General features: G+C 40.9%; 1 protein-coding gene across 5 annotated transcripts in view; it reads right to left on the bottom strand.

Moving 5' to 3' along the window:
* Window positions 1-19443, bottom strand: part of LOC126298722 (uncharacterized) — a 355049-nt gene that overhangs the window by 142886 nt on the left and 192720 nt on the right. For all 5 annotated transcript variants that reach the window (XR_007552658.1, XM_049990151.1, XM_049990149.1 and 2 more), the window contains exons 4-6: window positions 16978-17034; window positions 8550-8654; window positions 8336-8470 (exon numbers count right to left, since the gene is read on the bottom strand). Coding sequence is in view for 4 of the 5 variants with exons in the window: in XM_049990151.1 (XP_049846108.1) it covers window positions 8336-8470; window positions 8550-8654; window positions 16978-17034 (297 nt within the window). In the remaining variant the exon portion in view is untranslated. The remainder of the gene's footprint in view (window positions 1-8335; window positions 8471-8549; window positions 8655-16977; window positions 17035-19443) is intronic.

The following is a 19443-nucleotide window of genomic DNA, read 5'->3' as shown; positions in this document are numbered from 1 at the left end:
AGCTGGGCTACGGTACCGCACACCGTTAGGCCGTCTTCCGCTCACGAACCAACATCGTGCAGCCCGCCTCCAGTGGTGTCGCAACAGGCGTGAATGGAGGGACGAATGGAGACGTGTCGTCTTCAGCGATGAGAGTCGCTTCTGCCTTGGTGCCAATGATGGCCGTATGCGTGTTTGGCGCCGTGCAGGTGAGCGCCACAATCAGGACTGCATACGACCGAGGCACACAGGGCCAACACCCGGCATCATGGTGTGGGGAGCGATCTCCTACACTGGCCGTACACCTCTGGTGATCGCCGAGAGGACACTGAATAGTGCACGGTACATCCAAACCGTCATCGAACCCATCATTCTACCATTCCTAGACCGGCAAGGGAACTTGCTGTTCCAACAGGACAATGCACGTCCGCATGTATCCCGTGCCACCCAACGTGCTCTAGAAGGTGTAAGTCAACTACCCTGGCCAGCAAGATCTCCGGATCTGTCCCCCATTGAGCATGTTTGGGACTGGATGAAGCGTCGCCTCACGCGGTCTGCACGTCCAGCACGAACGCTGGTCCAACTGAGGCGCCAGGTGGAAATGGTATGGCAAGCCGTTCCACAGGACTACATCCAGCATCTCTACGATCGTCTCTATGGGAGAATAGCAGCATGCATTGCTGCGAAAGGTGGATATACACTGTACTAGTGCCGACATTGTGCATGCTGTGTTGCCTGTGTCTATGTGCCTGTGGTTCTGTCAGTGTGATCATGTGATGTATCTGACCCCAGGAATGTGTCAATAAAGTTTCCCCTTCCTGGGACAATGAATTCACGGTGTTCTTATTTCAATTTCCGGGAGTGTAGTAAAAGCCGACCTCGGGGAAGATCAGTTTGGATTCCGTAGAAATATTGGAGCACCTGAGGCAATACTGACCTTATGACTTATCTCAGAAGAAAGATTAAGGAAAAGCAAACCTATGTTTCTAGAATTTGTAGACTTAGAGAAAGCTTTTGACAATGTTGACTGGAATACTCTATTTCAAATTCTAAAGATGGCAGGTGTAAAATACAGGGAGTGAAAGGCTATTTACAATTTGTACAGAAAGCAGATGGCAATTATAATAGTCGAGGGGCATGAAAGGGAAGCAGTGGTTGGGAAGGGAGTGAGACAGGGTTGTAGAATCTCCCCAATGTTATTCAATCTGTATACTGAACAAGTAGTAAAGGAAACTGTGGTGTCACCGCCAGACACCACACTTGCTAGGTGGTAGCCTTTAAATCAGCCGCGGTCAGGTAGTATACGTCGGACCCGCGTGTCGCCACTATCAGTGATTGCAGACCGAGCGCCGCCACATGGCAGGTCTAGAGAGACTTCCTAGGACTCGCCCCAGTTGAACAGCCGACTTTGCTAGCGATGGTTCACTGCCTACTTAAGTTCTCATTAGCCGAGAAGATAGTTTAGCATAGCCTTCAGCTACGTCATTTGCTACAACCTAGCAAGGCGCCATTGTCAGTTACTATTGATATTGTGTACTATGTACCGTCTCAAGAGCGACGTTCATCATTAATGGATTAAAGTTAAGTATTCCACCAGCTAAGTCCGTTTTTTTTCTTTCTAAAGTCTAATTTCCTTGTCCTGTTCCAGACCTCACGCCAGCCTGCGTGAGTTAAAACGCATGCCTTTCGGCCTCCTCTAGTAACACGGTGTTGGCTCTCCTGCCAACCACAAAAGAAAAATTCGGAGTAGGTATTAAAATCCACGGAGAAGAAATAAAAACTTTGAGGTTCGTCGACGACATTGTAATTCTGTCACAGACAGCTAAGGACTTGGAAAAACAGTTGAACGGAATGGACAGTGTCTTGAAAGGAGGGTATAAGATGAACATAAACAAAAACAAAACGAGGATAATGGAATATAGTCAAATTAAATCGGGTGATGCTGAGGGAATTAGATTAGGAAATGAGACACTTAAAGTAGTAAAGGAGGTTTGCTATTTGGGGAGCAAAATAACTGATGATGGTCGAAGTAGAGAGGATATAAAATGTAGACTGGCAATGGCAAGGAAAGCGTTTCTGAAGAAGAGAAATTTGTTAACATCGAGTATAGATTTAAGTGTCAGGAAGTCTTTTCTGAAAGTATTTGTATGGAGTGCAGCCATGTATGGAAGTGAAACATGGGCAATAAATAGTTTTGACAAGAAGAGAATAGAAGCTTTAGAAATGTGGTGCTAAAGAAGAATGCTGAAGATTAGATGGGTAAATCACATAACTAATGAGGAGGTATTGAATAGAATTGGGGAGAAGAGGAGTTTGTGGCACAACTTGATGAGAAGAAGGGACCAGTTGGTAGGACATGTTCTGAGGCATCAAGGGATCACAAATTTAGCATTGGAGTTCAGCGTGGAGGGTAAAAATTGTAGAGGGAGACCAAGAGATAAATACACTAAGCAGATTCAGAAGGATGTAGGCTGCAGTAGGTACTGGGAGATGAAGAAACTTGCACAGGATAGGGCAGCATGGAGAGCTGCATCAAACCAGTCTCAGGACTGAAGACCACAACAACAACAACAACAACAACAACAACAACAAGTATAGTAGATAGTCTGCACTAATATGCATTTGCTCATTCATCACATTTGTTCTCGGCAATGGTTTTGCGGTTATGGTAGTTTTCCTGAATCTGTATAAGGTATTTGCCATGGTTGTTTATTCAGATTACTTTCATATCTTGTTCCATATTTGTAGGAAGATGGTTGTGATGTTTTAAGTACTCTGCAAATGTGGAACAGTTTGTTTTATACTTCTAATACCTGATGTGTTCTTTGAACCGTGTTTTAAAATTCCTGCTTGTCATGCCTATATATGTTGCGTCACAGCTTTGACATTCAAGTTTGTACATTTCTGATCCCTGTAATTAGACGGTCCAAAAGTAAAAATTATACCTTAATATTATACACAACTGAGGATGACGGGACTACAAATGTTTATGATTGGCTGACCTATTTGGTCATCCATTAACATTATCCGTACTCCGACATGTAAGTGCCAGGTACTATGGTGGCGGAATGGGGCCGTGTTGTGGAGACTCAGTTGTTGCTGCATCATCATTGAATTCACATTCCACTTCATGATAAGTCCTCAATATGTCAATTAGAGGAACCCATGCCTTGCTAAGACAGAAATCACTGTCTTTGTTTATTAGGTTCTGCTCAAGGAAGATGTCCACCATTTCTTGATGAACACATTTGCAGAAAGTAGAGTACCTCTGATTTTTTATAGTATACACAATAGCAAGGTTTTGATCACTGATCTGCAACAGTTTGCTTGGAGTGTTGGCGGAGTTCTGTGTGATGTTTATGCTCATGACACATCCTCTCAACTGTGTGTACTGTCTTGCCATTGTATGTTTTGCCACAGACTCCTAGTATGTGGAGCCCCATATTGTCTTTCACATATCCTAATAAAGCCAAAGTCTAGGGAGGCAGGCAGGCAGGCAGGCAACACACACACACACACACACACACACACACACACACACACACACACTGGTGTTATCGTGTCTTATAATCTTGATGATTATGATCATATTGGCAGCATACAGAACATCTACTGTGGCCTCGAGAGTATCCTGTTCATACTGGTTTTGCACTGGTGCTGTTTGCTGTGAAACATGTTTTATGCTCGTTGTTATAACCATTTTAGCTCTGCTGCTAAGCTCTCTTTGTCAGAGATAGCTTTTATTTTATGAACTTACTCCATCACGCGTGCCCGTGTGTGTGTGTGTGTGTGTGTGTGTGTGTAGTTCTTCAGTATGCATTGAGTCCAAGCTTGTCATAACCATTTCATGTTCTAAGACCATCCAGAGGTGGGGGAGTTCCATCTTGTTCCACCTCTATGGTCAACTGTATAGTGAATGAAATGAACTTAGATGATGCAGAAACTCATTTAAAGCTTCCTATCAATGTCAAACCATGATAAATGTGTCATCCACACAGTTGAAGTTTTCCATATACAGAAATGTTACTACATGTGAGGGAGCATTCCATGTCCATACAGTTCATAGAAGTTATCCATGAATAAAAAAATCTGAGATGTGCATGAAATAGTCTATGTCAACTAGGTTGCATATTTCCCATAGATGAATTCTGCAGACTCTTCAAGTGGCCCTCTGATGTAGAGACAGCAGACAAAGCTCACCATTAGGTGACCCAATTCAAGGTGAAGTTCTTGCATTCACTGTACAATGTATCCTTGGTTTCATATATAGCATTAGCAATTTTTGACATTTATGCTTAGCAGTGCTGCTAGATGAGTAGCCACATTATATGTTGGCATACTAGTGTTGTTTAGAATAGCTTTTAGTGGTATGTCCAAATGTGTGTTTTTGGCACACCATACCACTCATGTTAGTCCAGAGAGTGCAATGGCCATTGCCAAGTTAGATATAAACAGTTCTGTTGATACCACCTGACAACACATAAATCAAATATGTTCCCTTACGAGCAATAGACTGGCTTGTTCCACGACACTGGTGAACTATTTTAGTGAATGGTGGGGGATTAATGCTGTCTCATACGCAGAAATAGACAGTATTTGATGAAACTACACTAGTAACTAGTCCCTAACCATGAGTGTCTGACAGAAAACCATCAATAAACATATAGCAACCACAGCAAACTGTGTTTAACCTAACATACAGAATGCATGATGAAGTTATGTTAGTGCTTAATAAGGGGCTAGCCTTCACCCCTACATTAACTTCATTCCCAATTGCAGAAATCACAACACTTGTGCAGACATAAACACCATTCACTCACATATACAGCGGAAGAAATAAACCAAGAAATGTGCTGCACACTCACTAGTCCTGTCACCAAAGGTAAACACTTCAAGGTTGAAAAATGTGGCTGTCCAATAGCTACAGAATGCAATACCACATGAATGCAATACCACATTCAAAAGAAATGGTTATAAAGTGAAGTGTGTGTTCTGTTCACATCCCTGACCTTGATTCTCTCAGGATCTTTGAAATACTATATGGACCTTCACAAACCATGGATCTGCTGCATCTAGTCACCATGTGGCAAAGTTCACATTGATAAGACCATATACAATGTACACACTATTGAGTGGAAATACTATGGACATAAATGTCACACACAACTCCACCAACCCACAACACTGGCTCCTGCAGAGCACTGTTTAAAAACTGGCCAGTCCATACATTTAGGGGGGAAAAAGCTGCTCTAACAATCTTCTTGTTTCTGGTCTGGGTGCATTAAGAAGTGATATCAAAGACAGCAGATTCTGTCTTAACAAGGCACGGGATCTTAGGCTTGACATACCGAGGACACATCATGAAGCGGAATGTAAACCTAGCAATTGCGTGACAGTAGTTGTGCCTCCACAGCATGGTCTCATTACCCCACAAAGAAGGCCACTGCTTGGGTACTGTAGAGGACCAATGGCCTTCTTTATGTACTGTGTTTGCCACAACCCCTGAAGCTGTAGCAGTCAATAGCAGGACTGGACTATGATACACACAAATAATATAGCCGCCACTCTCATTTAGTCTCCATATTGTTGAGTGGTGGGATATTAGATCATTAATGGTAAGACTTGAATGGAAAGGAGCTTCAAGTAGTGTCAGGGGGAAACAGAGTGTGGTAGAATCATACTTTAATTGGAAAGTTAAAAATATCATAGTGAAAATTTATCAAATTGTTGATGGCTCTTCCACAATCATGCAAAAAAATAACATAATCAATAACCTTTTGTAGTTAAATCAATCTTCTGTAGTAAACACAGAGATAAGACCCACTCAGATAGCTGAGTGCATTAAAGTGCCCGCTTCCGTGACACAGCGACGTGTGTCAGCCCTGGAATGAATCTGCCTGGCAGATTAATCACAGTGTCAGCCAACCTGGATGTGGTTTTTATCCAGTTTTTCCAGATCCAACATAGTAAATATCCCATTTGTACCCTTGTCCCTCCTAAAATACACACTAAGCAAACATTTTCACATTTAACCAAGAGATTTACTCTAGATGCAGACAGATGAGGTACACAGTTTCTATCCTGGGGAGAATTGGTGTCATCAGGAAAAGCATCTGGCCATCACTCACCACTAACATTTCCAAAAGCAATCTAACATACTGTAGGGATCCAGAAAAAGGCAAAGAAGAAGAAGAAGAAGAAGAAGAAGAAGAAGAAGTAAACATTGACCATTTCCAAGATTGATAAAACCTAAGTGGTGGTTCAGTGCCAGATATTCCCTTTAGTAACAAGGGTACAGGAATTATTCATCCTCCTGTCACAGGAGGAGATATGACAGGACAGAATTCCTAATCTCCTGTGCACCAATATCCTGGATTAATTTAAAACTTCTCCACATGTGACTTACAAGTGAGGGTACAGGGCAATGTTAATCACACAACACTTCATTCACACAGGTACGTGGAGGGCAATGCCGAACAATCTTCACTATGTCCTCAGCGAATGAACAACATGGGAGTTCTCAGAATATCATTGTACTCATTAAATACATGATCCCACGCAACGAGAGGGACATGACAAACACAGTTCTTTTATTCAGAGCACCAACGTGAACTTTTGAAAACATGTTTCTTGTAGTGGGCATTTTCACAGCAGCTGTATATAAATCGCAGTTGCTTCAAAGAAAATGCCTTTTTTGCAAGCTGCACATCGAAATTTTTACTTTTATTTATGCACCCAGATGCGTTTCACCTTTTTACAAGGCATCTTCAGTGGGTGTCGTAAAATATTACATGATTTGTCCATTTTTACACATAGGTTATGGTTTCACATCTAGGTTATAGGTTTTGCCATAACTTTTGGAAAGTTTAGCACTCGATCTGTGTTTAGTCTTGGCAGTAAAATATTCACAATTATGACACAGATCATCATAAAAAGAGCTCACCCAGAAGGATAGGGAGTATTGCAATCATTGTTGGCAGGCATGAAGATGGTACCACATATATGAAATGATTACACTTTCAACTTTTAAAGGACCAACATTTATTGTGCTACACACAGAGAGAGACCATGTGATGCAGCTGGCCATGGCAGAGTATCCACAACTGTAAGGCACACTTCACACTTCAGAGGAGGCAGCAGTATGAGGATTAGCGTAGTCCTGTTTAAATGAGGCATAGTTATGGCTCAATTGGCTCTGAGCACTATGGGACTTAACTGCGGAGGTCATCAGTCCCCTAGAACTTAGAACTACGTAAACCTAACTAACCTAAGGGCATCACACACATCCATGCCCGAGCCAGGATTCGAACCTGCGACCGTAGCGGTCGTGCGGTTTCAGACTGTAGCGCCTAGAACCGCTCGGCCACTTCGGCCAGCGGCATGGTTATGGCCATAGATATTCATGAATGGCAGGGCAGGACCAACTCCATGTACCATGTGACTGTCCTGGAGATTGTCAGGAACACAAACAGTGAACTGGTACCACAGGCTATTACTCCCCATACCAGTCTGGCGAAACATAGGAGGGGAGAGCTGAAACCACTCCTCATGGTGCTCTCCCTTGTGCCTCCAGGCACAGACCCAGTGGTCACTGCCCCCGAGGCAGAAGCGAGACTTGTCACTAAAGATGACCCATTGCTAGTCTGCAGCGGACCACATCTATAATTACTGACAACAGGCGACTTGTGCATGATGCTGCATAGCTTTGAGTGGCACGTATTGTAACAATCTGCACGTGGTTAGGCTTGTGTCATGCAACTGCCTGCTAATGGAACTAGCACATACGAGATGTTAGACAGCAGTACAGCCTACTGGATGGCATTTATCATTGCCACTGGATCTGTTGGAGCATGGTGGACAATCCTCCTGTCCTCCCTCCTTATGGTGCATGTCGAACATTCACATCAAACATGTTGTGCGTGCGTGCCTTCCTGTATGTATTGCTGCTAACAACAAGCAATGGCGGTCTCTGTACAATCGGTGTGGCACACAATACAACTCTAGGACTGCCGAGCCTCCTGCAACCCGACAATGCAGTGCTTCTTATACTCGTCTAGCTCGGCAACCCGCTGTCGAATGTGTCACCTGGCTAAAGTGCATGTGCAGGTGATCCTGTAGTGATGCTACCCACTGTCACACTCGGGGCCCTATTATATCAACTGGTGAGCATGGCCCCATGGTCCCATCCACACTCCCTGAGTGCATGGCTGACCATGCAAAAGCAATCATTGGCATAACTGATGGTGAACAACATACAACCCAGTTTGCATCGGACTGTTCGGGCTCTTCTGGGTGCAGCTCTTTTTATGGAGATCAGTGTATTATACTACAGAATTAAAAGACTGCACATACTTACAGGACTTGATGGATGAACTTTCCTCTGGCTCAAGTTATCAATGAAAGAAACATGATCACTTGGATGCCAATCCAAGGAATAAAACACAGCATCAAATTTGACTGTATCCAGCAACTTATTTATTGGTTCTATAACCTGCAAATCAAAAGTAATCATCACCACTGCTTTTACAATGTGTTGCTCTATTGCGTATAAGTTTACATAAAAGAATTACCTCAGCTCCATTCTGCTTGGCTGAGCAGTGACTAATGTTCAAAGACCCCGAAATAAAGTCGTTTTGGACATCAACAATCAAAAACACACTCACAGGGCGAACAATCTGTGCAAAATTATTGAAAAACAATTGTTACATCAATGGTACAGTTGCATTCATTCTTACATCCTTAAGCACAAGTGTACAAACAGGACAAAGTAATCTAATTATCTTAAAATATTTTCCAATGGAAAGTATTGAGCGTTGGACAGAATATTGAGTGTATTTTTTCTTTACATTATTTATTTTGGACTTTTCATCTACATCTACAATTATACTCCAAATAGCATCATATGTTGGACAGCATAGCACAGAGTATATTTGGTGTCACTATTATTTGAACCCTCCCTACAACATACATGGACAGGAAGCCAACCGTTCATACCCTTTGCATTAGCAACAATTTCTACTATTTTATCAATGTATTCCTTCTCAGTAGGTATGTATACGGCGTGAGTAGCAGTAGGACCTGTTCTTCACAAAAGTTACAATATCCAATACTGGTGTTTTACTTCAATTAACACAGAGTTTAAATGGTGATTTATTTATCCGTATAATTACGCATGAGCAACCTGATGAGCATCTCATAATGCACTGTTGCAGAAATTTTACACATTTTAAGTAACTTAAAATCATCAACATCCTGTTGACATTGGGGGCATTAGGGGTATAATCATGGCATACAGATGAATGTGACTTTGTCAAAGAGAAAATGGTGGAAGCACATGGATGAAGTGAGTCCAGGAAGAAGAGAACAGTTAATTGTAACAGTGGTGAAGGTTCTACAGGCTCACAAAGGGGGAAAAACTTAATGTACAAAATACTAAAATGATGAATCAGAAAGATAACAGTAATTTGCATCAAATTATCGATGTTACAAATCAAGTCCTGGTCACAAGACAGGATATTTAGAAACTCTGGTACAAGCAGCGCCTTTTTGAACACAACTCAAACTAGGAACAAAATACTGAAAAAGGTATAATTTCTAAGATCAAATATATTGTTCTATTAAATTGTGTTGTTGTAGCTTCTGGTAATCTAAAATTAATGACCATGTCCAAAATCTATATTTATATAGCACAATTTTAGCATTACAACTGCTGTGCACTAGATGAATTTATTCCTCACAATGAGAAAAATGAGTTACTGTAACTGTTGTATACATATTCTTTAAACTGACTTGTTCTGTATCATTTCTTATTTATTTATTTTTTATTTTTATTTATTTATTTATTGTTCCGTGGGACAAAATTAAGGACAAGTCTCCATGGTCATGGAATGAGTCAATACATGAAATTATAACATGATATTAGAAACAGATAAAATGAAATATAAAAAACCATATTCAGGTGAAAAGTCGTAAATTTAAATAAAGAAAATCAACAATGTAACACTGGAATTTGCTTAATTTTTTAGCTCTTCCAGGAGCTCCTCAACAGAATAGGAGTGAGCCATGAGGAAACTCTTCAGTTTAGACTTAAAAGAGTTTGGGCTACTGCTAAGATGTTTGAGTTCTTGTGGTAGCTTATTGAAAATGGATGCAGCAGAATACTGTACTCCTTTCTGCACAAGAGTCAAGGAAGTGCATTCCACATGCAGATTGGATTTCTGCCTAGTATTAACTGAGTGAAAGCTGCTAACTCTTGGGAATAGGCTAATATTGCTGACAACAAACGACATTAAAGAAAATATATACTGTGAAGGCAATGTCAGAATTCCCAGACTATTGAATAGGGGTCGACAAGAGGTTCTCGAACTTACACCACATATTGCTCGAACAGACCGTTTTTGAGCCAAAAATACCCTTTTTGAAACAGAAGAATTACCCCAAAAAATAATACCATACGACATAAGCGTATGAAAATATGCGAAGTAGACTATGTTTCGTGTTGAACTGTCACTTATTTCAGATACTGTTCTAATGGTAAATAAAGCAGCATTTAGTTTCTGAACAAGTTCCTGAACATGGGCTTTCCACAACAGCTTACTATCTATCCAAACGCCTAGACACTTGAACTGTTCCGTCTCGCTTATAATATGCCCATTCTGTCTGATCAAAATATCGGTTCTTGTTGAACTGTGTAGAAACTGTAAAAACTGAGTCTTACTGTGATTTAGCATCAAATTATTTTCCACAAGCCACGAACTTATTTCATGACCTACATTATTTGATAATGTTTCAATATTACACACAAGATCCTTCACTACCAAGCTGGTGTCATCAGCAAACAGAAATATTTTTGAATCACCTGTAATACTAGAGGGCATATCATTTATATAAATAAGAAACAGCAGTGGCCCCAGCACCAACCCTTGGGGAACGCCTCACTTAACAATGCCCCATTGGGACTGAACATCACTACCACCTCTCAATATTGCAGAGAATTACCTTTTGCTTTCTGTTCTTAAAGTAAGAGGCGAACCAATTGCAAGCTACTCCCCTTACTCCATAATGGTCCAACTTCTGCAGTAATATTTTGTGGTCAACACAGTCAAAAGCCTTCATTAAATCAAAGAAAACCCCTAGCGTTCGCAACCTTTTATTTAATCTGTCCAAAACCTCACAGAGAAAAGAGAATATAGCATTTTCAGTTGTTAAACCATATCTAAAACCAAACTGAACATTTGACAACAAATTATGTGAATTTAAATGTTCCAGTAACCTTGTATATACAACCTTCTCGATAACTTTAGCAAACACCGATGGCATAGAAATAGGTCTATAATTATCAACATTATCCCTGTCTCCCTTTTTATAAAGTGGCTTCACTACCGAGTACTTTAATCGGTCAGGAAACCGACCACTCATAAAGGAAAAGTTATAGATATGGCTAAGTACTGGGCTAACATACATAGAACAATACTTCAGTATTCTGCTAGATACCCCGTTATATTATCCATGAGAGTTTTTGGTCTTTAGTGATTTAATTATTAACTCAATCTCCCTCTTGTCAGTATCATGGAGGAGTATTTCAGGTAACAGTCTCGGAACACTTTTTTCTAAGAGCGCTATATGATTCCCTGTTAGGACTTGGTTTCTATTTAGTTCACCTGCTATATTCAGAAAGTGATTATTAAATACTGTACATATATGTGACTTATCAGTAACACGGACATTACCGCTACGCACTGATTCTATATCCTCGACCTGTCTCTGCAGACCAGCCACCTCCTTTACGACTGACCATATGGTTTTAATTTTATCCTGAGACTTAGCTATTCTATTCCTTTATTTCGATAAAGGAATTGTTCAAATGATCTCTGGAACATGAAACTAATTAACTATGCTGAAACCAATAGTTGCTCCTATGTAACACGTCACACATTCAAATGCCTGTATGTATGTTCATGTTTCTTCCTGGTACAATACTCAGTTGTGCTATCTGCTTAAACAGGATACTGTCTACTAAGACTATACTAGTTTCTCTAACACAAATCAGTCCCTCTATCTGCATATCCTATTCTTATCGGTAGTATCACAAACTTATAAACACAATATCTGTAAAAAATCATAACTAACAATGCCTTCAGTTTCATTAACTTCTTACTAAATATAGGATTTCTGAATCTATTGTGCCTTACGAAGGAATACTGATACCTTATATGAACAATATTTAAATCTCGCCTACCCTTCTCTGCAAAATGTTCAATCGTAAGACACTTAATATCTGATTACGAACTAAAGTTTCAAATACTGAAATTTATTCCTGAAAATCAACTGCAATAGGCATACCACAGCACCATATGAAAGTTTATTGTGGACCAGGCCTCAAACCCGGATTTCCCGCTATATTTATATCTATTGCAGTTAAGTTGATTTCTCAGGAATAAATAATACTTGGATTACAGCAGTATTTTACTACATAGTACACAAATTCCAGATGAATAGCATAATTCTCAGTGTGCATCACAGTGTTTTATCTATTGTTTGAATGTTATCCATACATATTATAAAAATTGCTGTATGTATGTATGTTTCACACCTCCTTTTACATCAATGGATTGATTTCAAGCAAACTTGGTACACATATCACTTACTCTCTGGGTAGAACAACTGTGTTGGGAAGGAACACTTACCTCTCAAAGGAGTGGGGGAGTGGGTGAAAAAGGAGTGTAGCTCACGATGCACAAACAGCCAGACAATTGACCAGTATTTGAGACTGACAGCACTTAATGACTTGCAAACAATTTTACACATGGTTTCATATGTTTACAAAACTTTTTCTCGCTGACAATTCCCCACAAATTGATTAAAGGAAAAAGTCTATTGCTTACTGCATTTTCATTGTTCATGCAGTAAAACTGCTGCATCACGCATGACCTTTTAATTTACTTCTTCTTTACTACTAATTCTGTTCGCAAAGCATTTTGCATAAAATATTCATATATACCACTGAATGTAGTTACAAAAATTCACATATCAAAAAAAGTTTTGCATCACCTCGGTTCTGAGTTCTGGAACCTGTACAAAAAATTGGAATAGAGATCAACATAAACATCATTTCTGCCCTTTTTATTGCTCATGAAAGTCACACACTGCTTGTTGTACCACCATACAGCAAGGCCTTCAGAGGTGGTGGTACAGATGGCTGTACACACCAGTACCTCTAATGGTGGTGAAGGCTGAGGTTCAGTTGCTCCAGTGCAGAATGACATTGGGTGATGAAGCAAGTGCTCCTTTGCATCTGTCTGTTGGGGTTTGATAGTGGATTAGGGGTATGTGAGAATATGGTGTGGGAAATTGTCTGCGAATTAGGTTTAGGGAGTAGTGCCTGTCTGTGAAAACCTTAAAGACCTTCTTCACCATACTGAGCAAGGAAATTCTTATCACTGCAAGTACAACCATCCACAGGTGGCCACACTGTGTGAGAGAGGTGTTTTTTGTTTTGTTTAGTGTGTGTGTGTGTGTGTGTGTGTGTGTGTGTGTGTGTGTGTGTGTGTGTGTGTGAGGGATGACAGCTGCCAAACTGCAGGTACTGTTGATGGTTAGTGGGCTTGATGTGCACAGAATTGTGGATGGAATCAGGAATCATCAGAGAAGACGAGGTCTACGTCCAAAAATGTGGCATGGTGAACTGAAGAGGACTACGTGATTTGAATGGAGAGAAGATGATGATTTTGTGGAGGTGTGAGCATGTGGTGTCTTGGTCCTGAGTCCGTATCATTAAGATAACAGCAATGAACCTGAATCAGACAAGAAGTTTGGGGTTTGGGGAGGGTAAGAAGGTTTCCTCTACATAGCCCTTAACATATTACCATAGGAGGGTGCCATGCAAGTGCCAATGACCATGTTGTGGATTTCTTTATACACCTCCCCCTCAAAGGAGAAGTAGTAAAGTGTAGGGATGTATTTAGTTGGATGTATAAGGAATGAGAGAGTGGGTTTGAAATCATAGAGACATTGGGACAGGCAGTGTTCACCAGCAGCAAGGCCATGGGCATGGAGGATATTGGTGGTTAGGGAGGCTGGGTGTATCACCAGTGATGAATAGGGATGCAAGTGGTCATAGCTGGGGTTCGTCGAGAATCAGTGAAGGTTATCTCTCTCTACTGTCCGTCCGTATCTCTCCCTAAGTTATTCTTCTCGCCTTGCTCATGCACCCATAACACTGGCCCTGAACAGCATTGTCGCACATGGCTTTAATGGCTCCCTGTGGTACCAGTTGTGGCCACTTGCACTGCAGTGGGTTTGTGGCCTTTCAACTGCAGTGCGGTTGTGGCCACTTCAACTGCATTGCATGCTGTCCTTCTAGCCATGCTTCTGCCAGATTTAAGCAGCAAATTACTACATTTCATCTCCAAACTGACCCACCCCTCCTCTACGCATTGCTCCCATCACCATTCTGCATCTGTCACTTCTTTTCTGCTGCGTGATGGTTGCTAACATGTGAACAAAAATCCTCGCATCACAGAGCTAGCTGACAGCAAACAGCACGTCTTCCAGCATTTTCATTTCACAAACTCACAACATGTTATCCATAGCTCCCTTTACAAACATCGAGAGCTTTCATATGTCCATTTCCTGCTTCTATTTCATGTTTTTACTGAGTTTTACTTTTGTTTCTATATCTCATCAAACACCACCTCACTGTACCTCCTACATTCCCCAGTGTTTATCCACCACTCACCAACATCATTAAATTTCTTTTCTCCTTCTCAGCAACATCTCACCCCATACGGACTCCTGTTCCATATATCTGTATTAGTTAAAAGCAGTATCCCCAGCTCTAACTAAAGCCCAGCCCCACATCCTGTTTCTTAAATGCTACATAATCATGGAATGACCCCTCCCCAAGAACAAACCATAAAAATTTCCTTCTCTGGATGCCAACTGTCCTTTCACACAAACCTCAAATTTTCAGATTCCACCGATTCCTATACCTCATCAACCTGATGCTATACAAAAACAAACCTCCATGGCCAAGGCATCCCTGAAATGCCTCTGCTCCCTACGTAAGCTACTGTTACAGAGCAAACAGAACTACCTACACCGTACCATTGAAATTGAAACCCTACCCTGCACCTCATGGAAGACTACTCCACGCACCACTTCAAAAATTATCAAATTTACTAACATGCCAAAAACAATGTTGTCAACCTAACCATCACAAATCTCAATCTTACAGAAGTTTCAGTCCCGTCCAAAGACCTCACCTTCAGCACTACACCCAAGTTTAACCATGTTGGACTTGTCAAAAACCTACTCTCCTTCTCCTATCCCTACAGTGGAAACACTTCTTTGTATCAGTCCCTCAAACCATAGCCAACCTACTTGCAATATGGAACCTTGCCTCTCCCACTTCATACCATCATCCAATCCTACCCTGTCTTCTCCAACTAATCACCCCCTGGCTAAATTCCACAATTTCCTTACTTCCAACTTGGCCTCAATCTCCTTTGCATGTCCCTTCCCAGGACCAGTAATTTCTCAGTGGAGGAAAGAACAACTATTTGACACCCCAAGGCAGATCCTCCATTAATCACCATTCCCACAAACAAAGGCTCTAACACTGTCATGGTGAACCAAAGTGACACTCTAACAGAAGGCATCCACTAATTGTCTGGCTCGTCCACATACAAGCCCAGCATAACCTCTAAACATCTACATGTACATCCATACTCTGCAAGCCACCTGACGGTGTGTCAGCAGCAAACCCTACTGTTGATGCCAATTACATACAAATCACCACCCCTGTGGCTGGGGCCTTTCTGCTATCAAACACTAATTCTCCCTATGTCCCTCCAACTCCTGACTCACCATCTCATTCCCTATGCATCTTACTAATTACATAAACAAACATAGCTACTTTTCCTTTGACTGGGTGGTGTATAAACAAATCTGTGGCACAGCCATGTGCACCCACGTGGCACTCTTCTATGTCGATCTTTTATGGGCCATCTAGAAGAAACATTCCTAGCCTGCCTTACGTCTGGTTCAGGTTCACTGATGGTAACTTCTATGATCTGGACCTGGGGCCACGACAACCTACCTTCATTCCTCCACAGTCTCAATACCTTCTCGCCCATTCACTCCACCTGGTCCTTCTTATCTTCCTGGCTGTTTACCTCCAACTGTCTGATGGTTCCATCTATAATTCTGTCTGCAAACAGCCCACTAACCATCAACAGCATATGCATTTTGAGAGCTGTCAGCCCCTCCCATATAGAATGGCCACCTGTTGATAGGTGTGCCTACAGTGACAGGAATTCGCTTGCCCACTATGGCGACCATTTCCTATACCTAATCAGCAGACAATTTCCCGTATCATATTCTCACACATCCCTAATCCAGTAACAAACCCCAACAGAAAAATACAAAGGAGCTCTTGCTTCATCACCAAATATCATTCTGCACTGGAACAACAGAACCATAGCTTTCACCATGGTTTTGAGTACTTGTCATTGTGCCCCAAAATGAGCATCCTGCCCACAAATGTTCCTATCCCTACCAAAGCAGCATTCCACTACCTACTCAATCTACACAATTTCCTGTTCCTGCTTATGCCACACCCACTCCCACCCACTTCACACAAGGGGACATCTATGTGAAAGCCCCAGGGGCAAGATCTGTCTGATACACCCAACCTGCACATCCTAATCCAGTTGTGTCAGGTTTATCCTGCCCCACAGAAGCAGGGCCACAGCAGCCTTTCATACACCAGCTCTGCTACAAACTTGCACAGCATTTTATGTGGGCCTGACTACCAAGTAACTGTCCACCCAAATGAATGGTTATTGCCAAACTGTGTAGCTTACAATCTCTCTCTCTCTCTCTCTCTCTCTCTCTCTCTCTCTCTCTCTCTCTCTCTGTGTGTGTGTGTGTGTGTGTGTGTGTGTGTGTGTTGGCATAAGCCAGTGAAGTCTTCATTCTTTTTTTTGTTATACTCACTTTCTTTATCCAACGATCCCAGCAAAATATGAACTCTTCTCTGTCAATATAACCATCCTGTAATCACAGCAAAAATTTATCAACTATTCATGTTAATACAAACATTATAACAGGAGACAGCATATGTATCGAGCATTCCAAATTTGCAGTCTTACATGTTTTTTGATTTGTGGCTGACACATGCCCAATAATGAAGTTAAGAGAGGCATAAATAAACATGGACAAGAAAATTTCTTCAGCAAAGACGTGCCCCAAGTGATTGGTAAAAGATGCTGGTTATTTCTGTTTTCAACAAGAACCATCAGACAGATGCATGTAAGTACAGGCCTATATGGATGACACAATCTATTGCACATATGGAACACATTTAATATTCACATATAATGACTTTTGTGGAGAGATCAAAATAGTATCCAAATACAGGAATCACGTGAAACTCATGTTGCTCTGCTTATCCACGAGATCCACAAAGCAGTTGATGACATTTTCCTCAACTTCTGGAAGAATTTGATACAGTTTCGCATTGTCATCTACTGAACAAAGTACACGCTCATGGAACATTGGACCAGCTTTATGATTGGACTCAGGACTTCCCAGCAGACAGAAATATATAGAAGTCATTCTGAATGGGGTCACATCATCAAATGAGAAAGTAATTTTGAATGTACTCCCAGGGGGTGTTATAGGGTTGTTGCAACTCAAAATGTACATAAATTACAAGGTGAATAATGTTAAAAATTCCTTGAGGCTGTTTACAGATCATGCAGTGTAGGGGCTGGCAATTGACCCTATCAAGCATCGGCAACCTAACAAACATAAAATTATATGCAGGAGAAGAAGATGACGGCATGCTGAGATTTGTTAAATGAGTCGTAAGAAAATGTAGTTCACCCACAAAAAGAAGTATTTTACTGAAAACTCGTTTGATCGATTCTTAAGTATTTCTTGAGAGTCTGAACCACTATGAAGCAAGACTAATACAGGAAAGAGAGAAGATCCAAAGGAGGGCAGTGAATTTTATCATGGGTTTGTTTAGTAAATGTAAAAGCATCACAGAGTTGCTCATCAAACTTAGTTGTAGACACAACAGAGTTGCTGTGTATTAAGGAGAGCTTTACTTTTAAAATTCTGAGGGAGCACGTTTCGAGAAGCAGGGGAAAGGTGTTACCTCCCTCCACATACCACTGCCACCCTCACAAATTTGGCCTCAGGTCCATTTTGACTGGTCAACTGCTGCCTATAAATCAGAACAAGAAGTGATCTGAAACCTTGGGACACGCGACTGGCATATTACCAGTTTTTGCACATGTTATTATGGTAGATAAATCCTGAATGTGCGCCTGCTTCATTATTTGAGCAGCTCCTCATTCAGCTTCAGAAGGCAGAGAAGACACTGTTTCAGACCTTCCTATCAGACAAAAATTCAACGAGGTACTGGGAATCAAATCTGGGTCCTTCTGCACCAAAGCTGATCATTTGGATACAAATGCTCACAGAACTATCATGACGAGAAAATCAAAGAACTTCAAGCTTATTCAGAGGCTTAATGACAGTCGTTCTTTATGCACACAATTTGCAAATGGAACAGGAAAGGGGCATGATAGAAGTAGCCTCTTCCACACACTGTAAAGTGGCTTGAGGAGTAAAGATGTAAGTGTATGTAATGACCCTGTAAAGCCACACATAAAAAAAAGGCTGAGAGATAAAAGTTACCGCAAGTATGAATCAACATTCTGGGGGCACCCACTGAAGTAATATTTTTCTTGATTACACGATTTGAGGAAAATCATCATCCTTATTGTTGAAACTCAATACTGAGACTAGCTTTAGTTTTCAATAACAATGTACAACAGTAGTGCACAATATAAATCTATTTAAAGAGATTTCTACAAGACTTTTGGGATTAGCACAAGTCTGTCTTCTGAAAATGTGATCTGTGTAAAGATACCCCCAACAGTTATTCCATTACACCTTAGTGAGTGAAAATACACAAAATAACTTATTTCTCAATTTAAATCAGCATACGTATTGTCCATGCAACTGAACATGTGCACTTTACTGAATCTATGGGACAGTTTTTTCCAATTCAGGTTATGATCTACTTACAGTCCCAAAAACTGAATAATATCTACTTTTTGGATTTAATTGTTTGATTTGATTAGAATCTCAAGTTCTTCTAGATTTATGTATACCGAGTTCTGTTGACACTTAACAACCTGCTGATTTTTGGGTATTTTATTAGTTGCCTTTTCAGTAGGGCACTAGTGCAGTACTAACCTTATTTCTATACTTCTGTTATGTGCAAAAGGACAAAATTAGCATCTTGTATCAGTGCATGTGGAAGTTCAAAAATACAGTGGTATGCACCGATACCTCTAACAAACAAGAATCAGAAAAATATTTTTTGATATTTGGTTAGACTAACTTTATTTTTTACCACTAAAGATGTTGTATTCACACTTTCAA

Source organism: Schistocerca gregaria, chromosome X (assembly GCF_023897955.1).
Source record: "Schistocerca gregaria isolate iqSchGreg1 chromosome X, iqSchGreg1.2, whole genome shotgun sequence".
Classification (NCBI taxonomy): Eukaryota; Metazoa; Arthropoda; class Insecta; order Orthoptera; family Acrididae; genus Schistocerca; species Schistocerca gregaria.
This window is presented reverse-complemented; position numbering and strand designations above follow the sequence as displayed.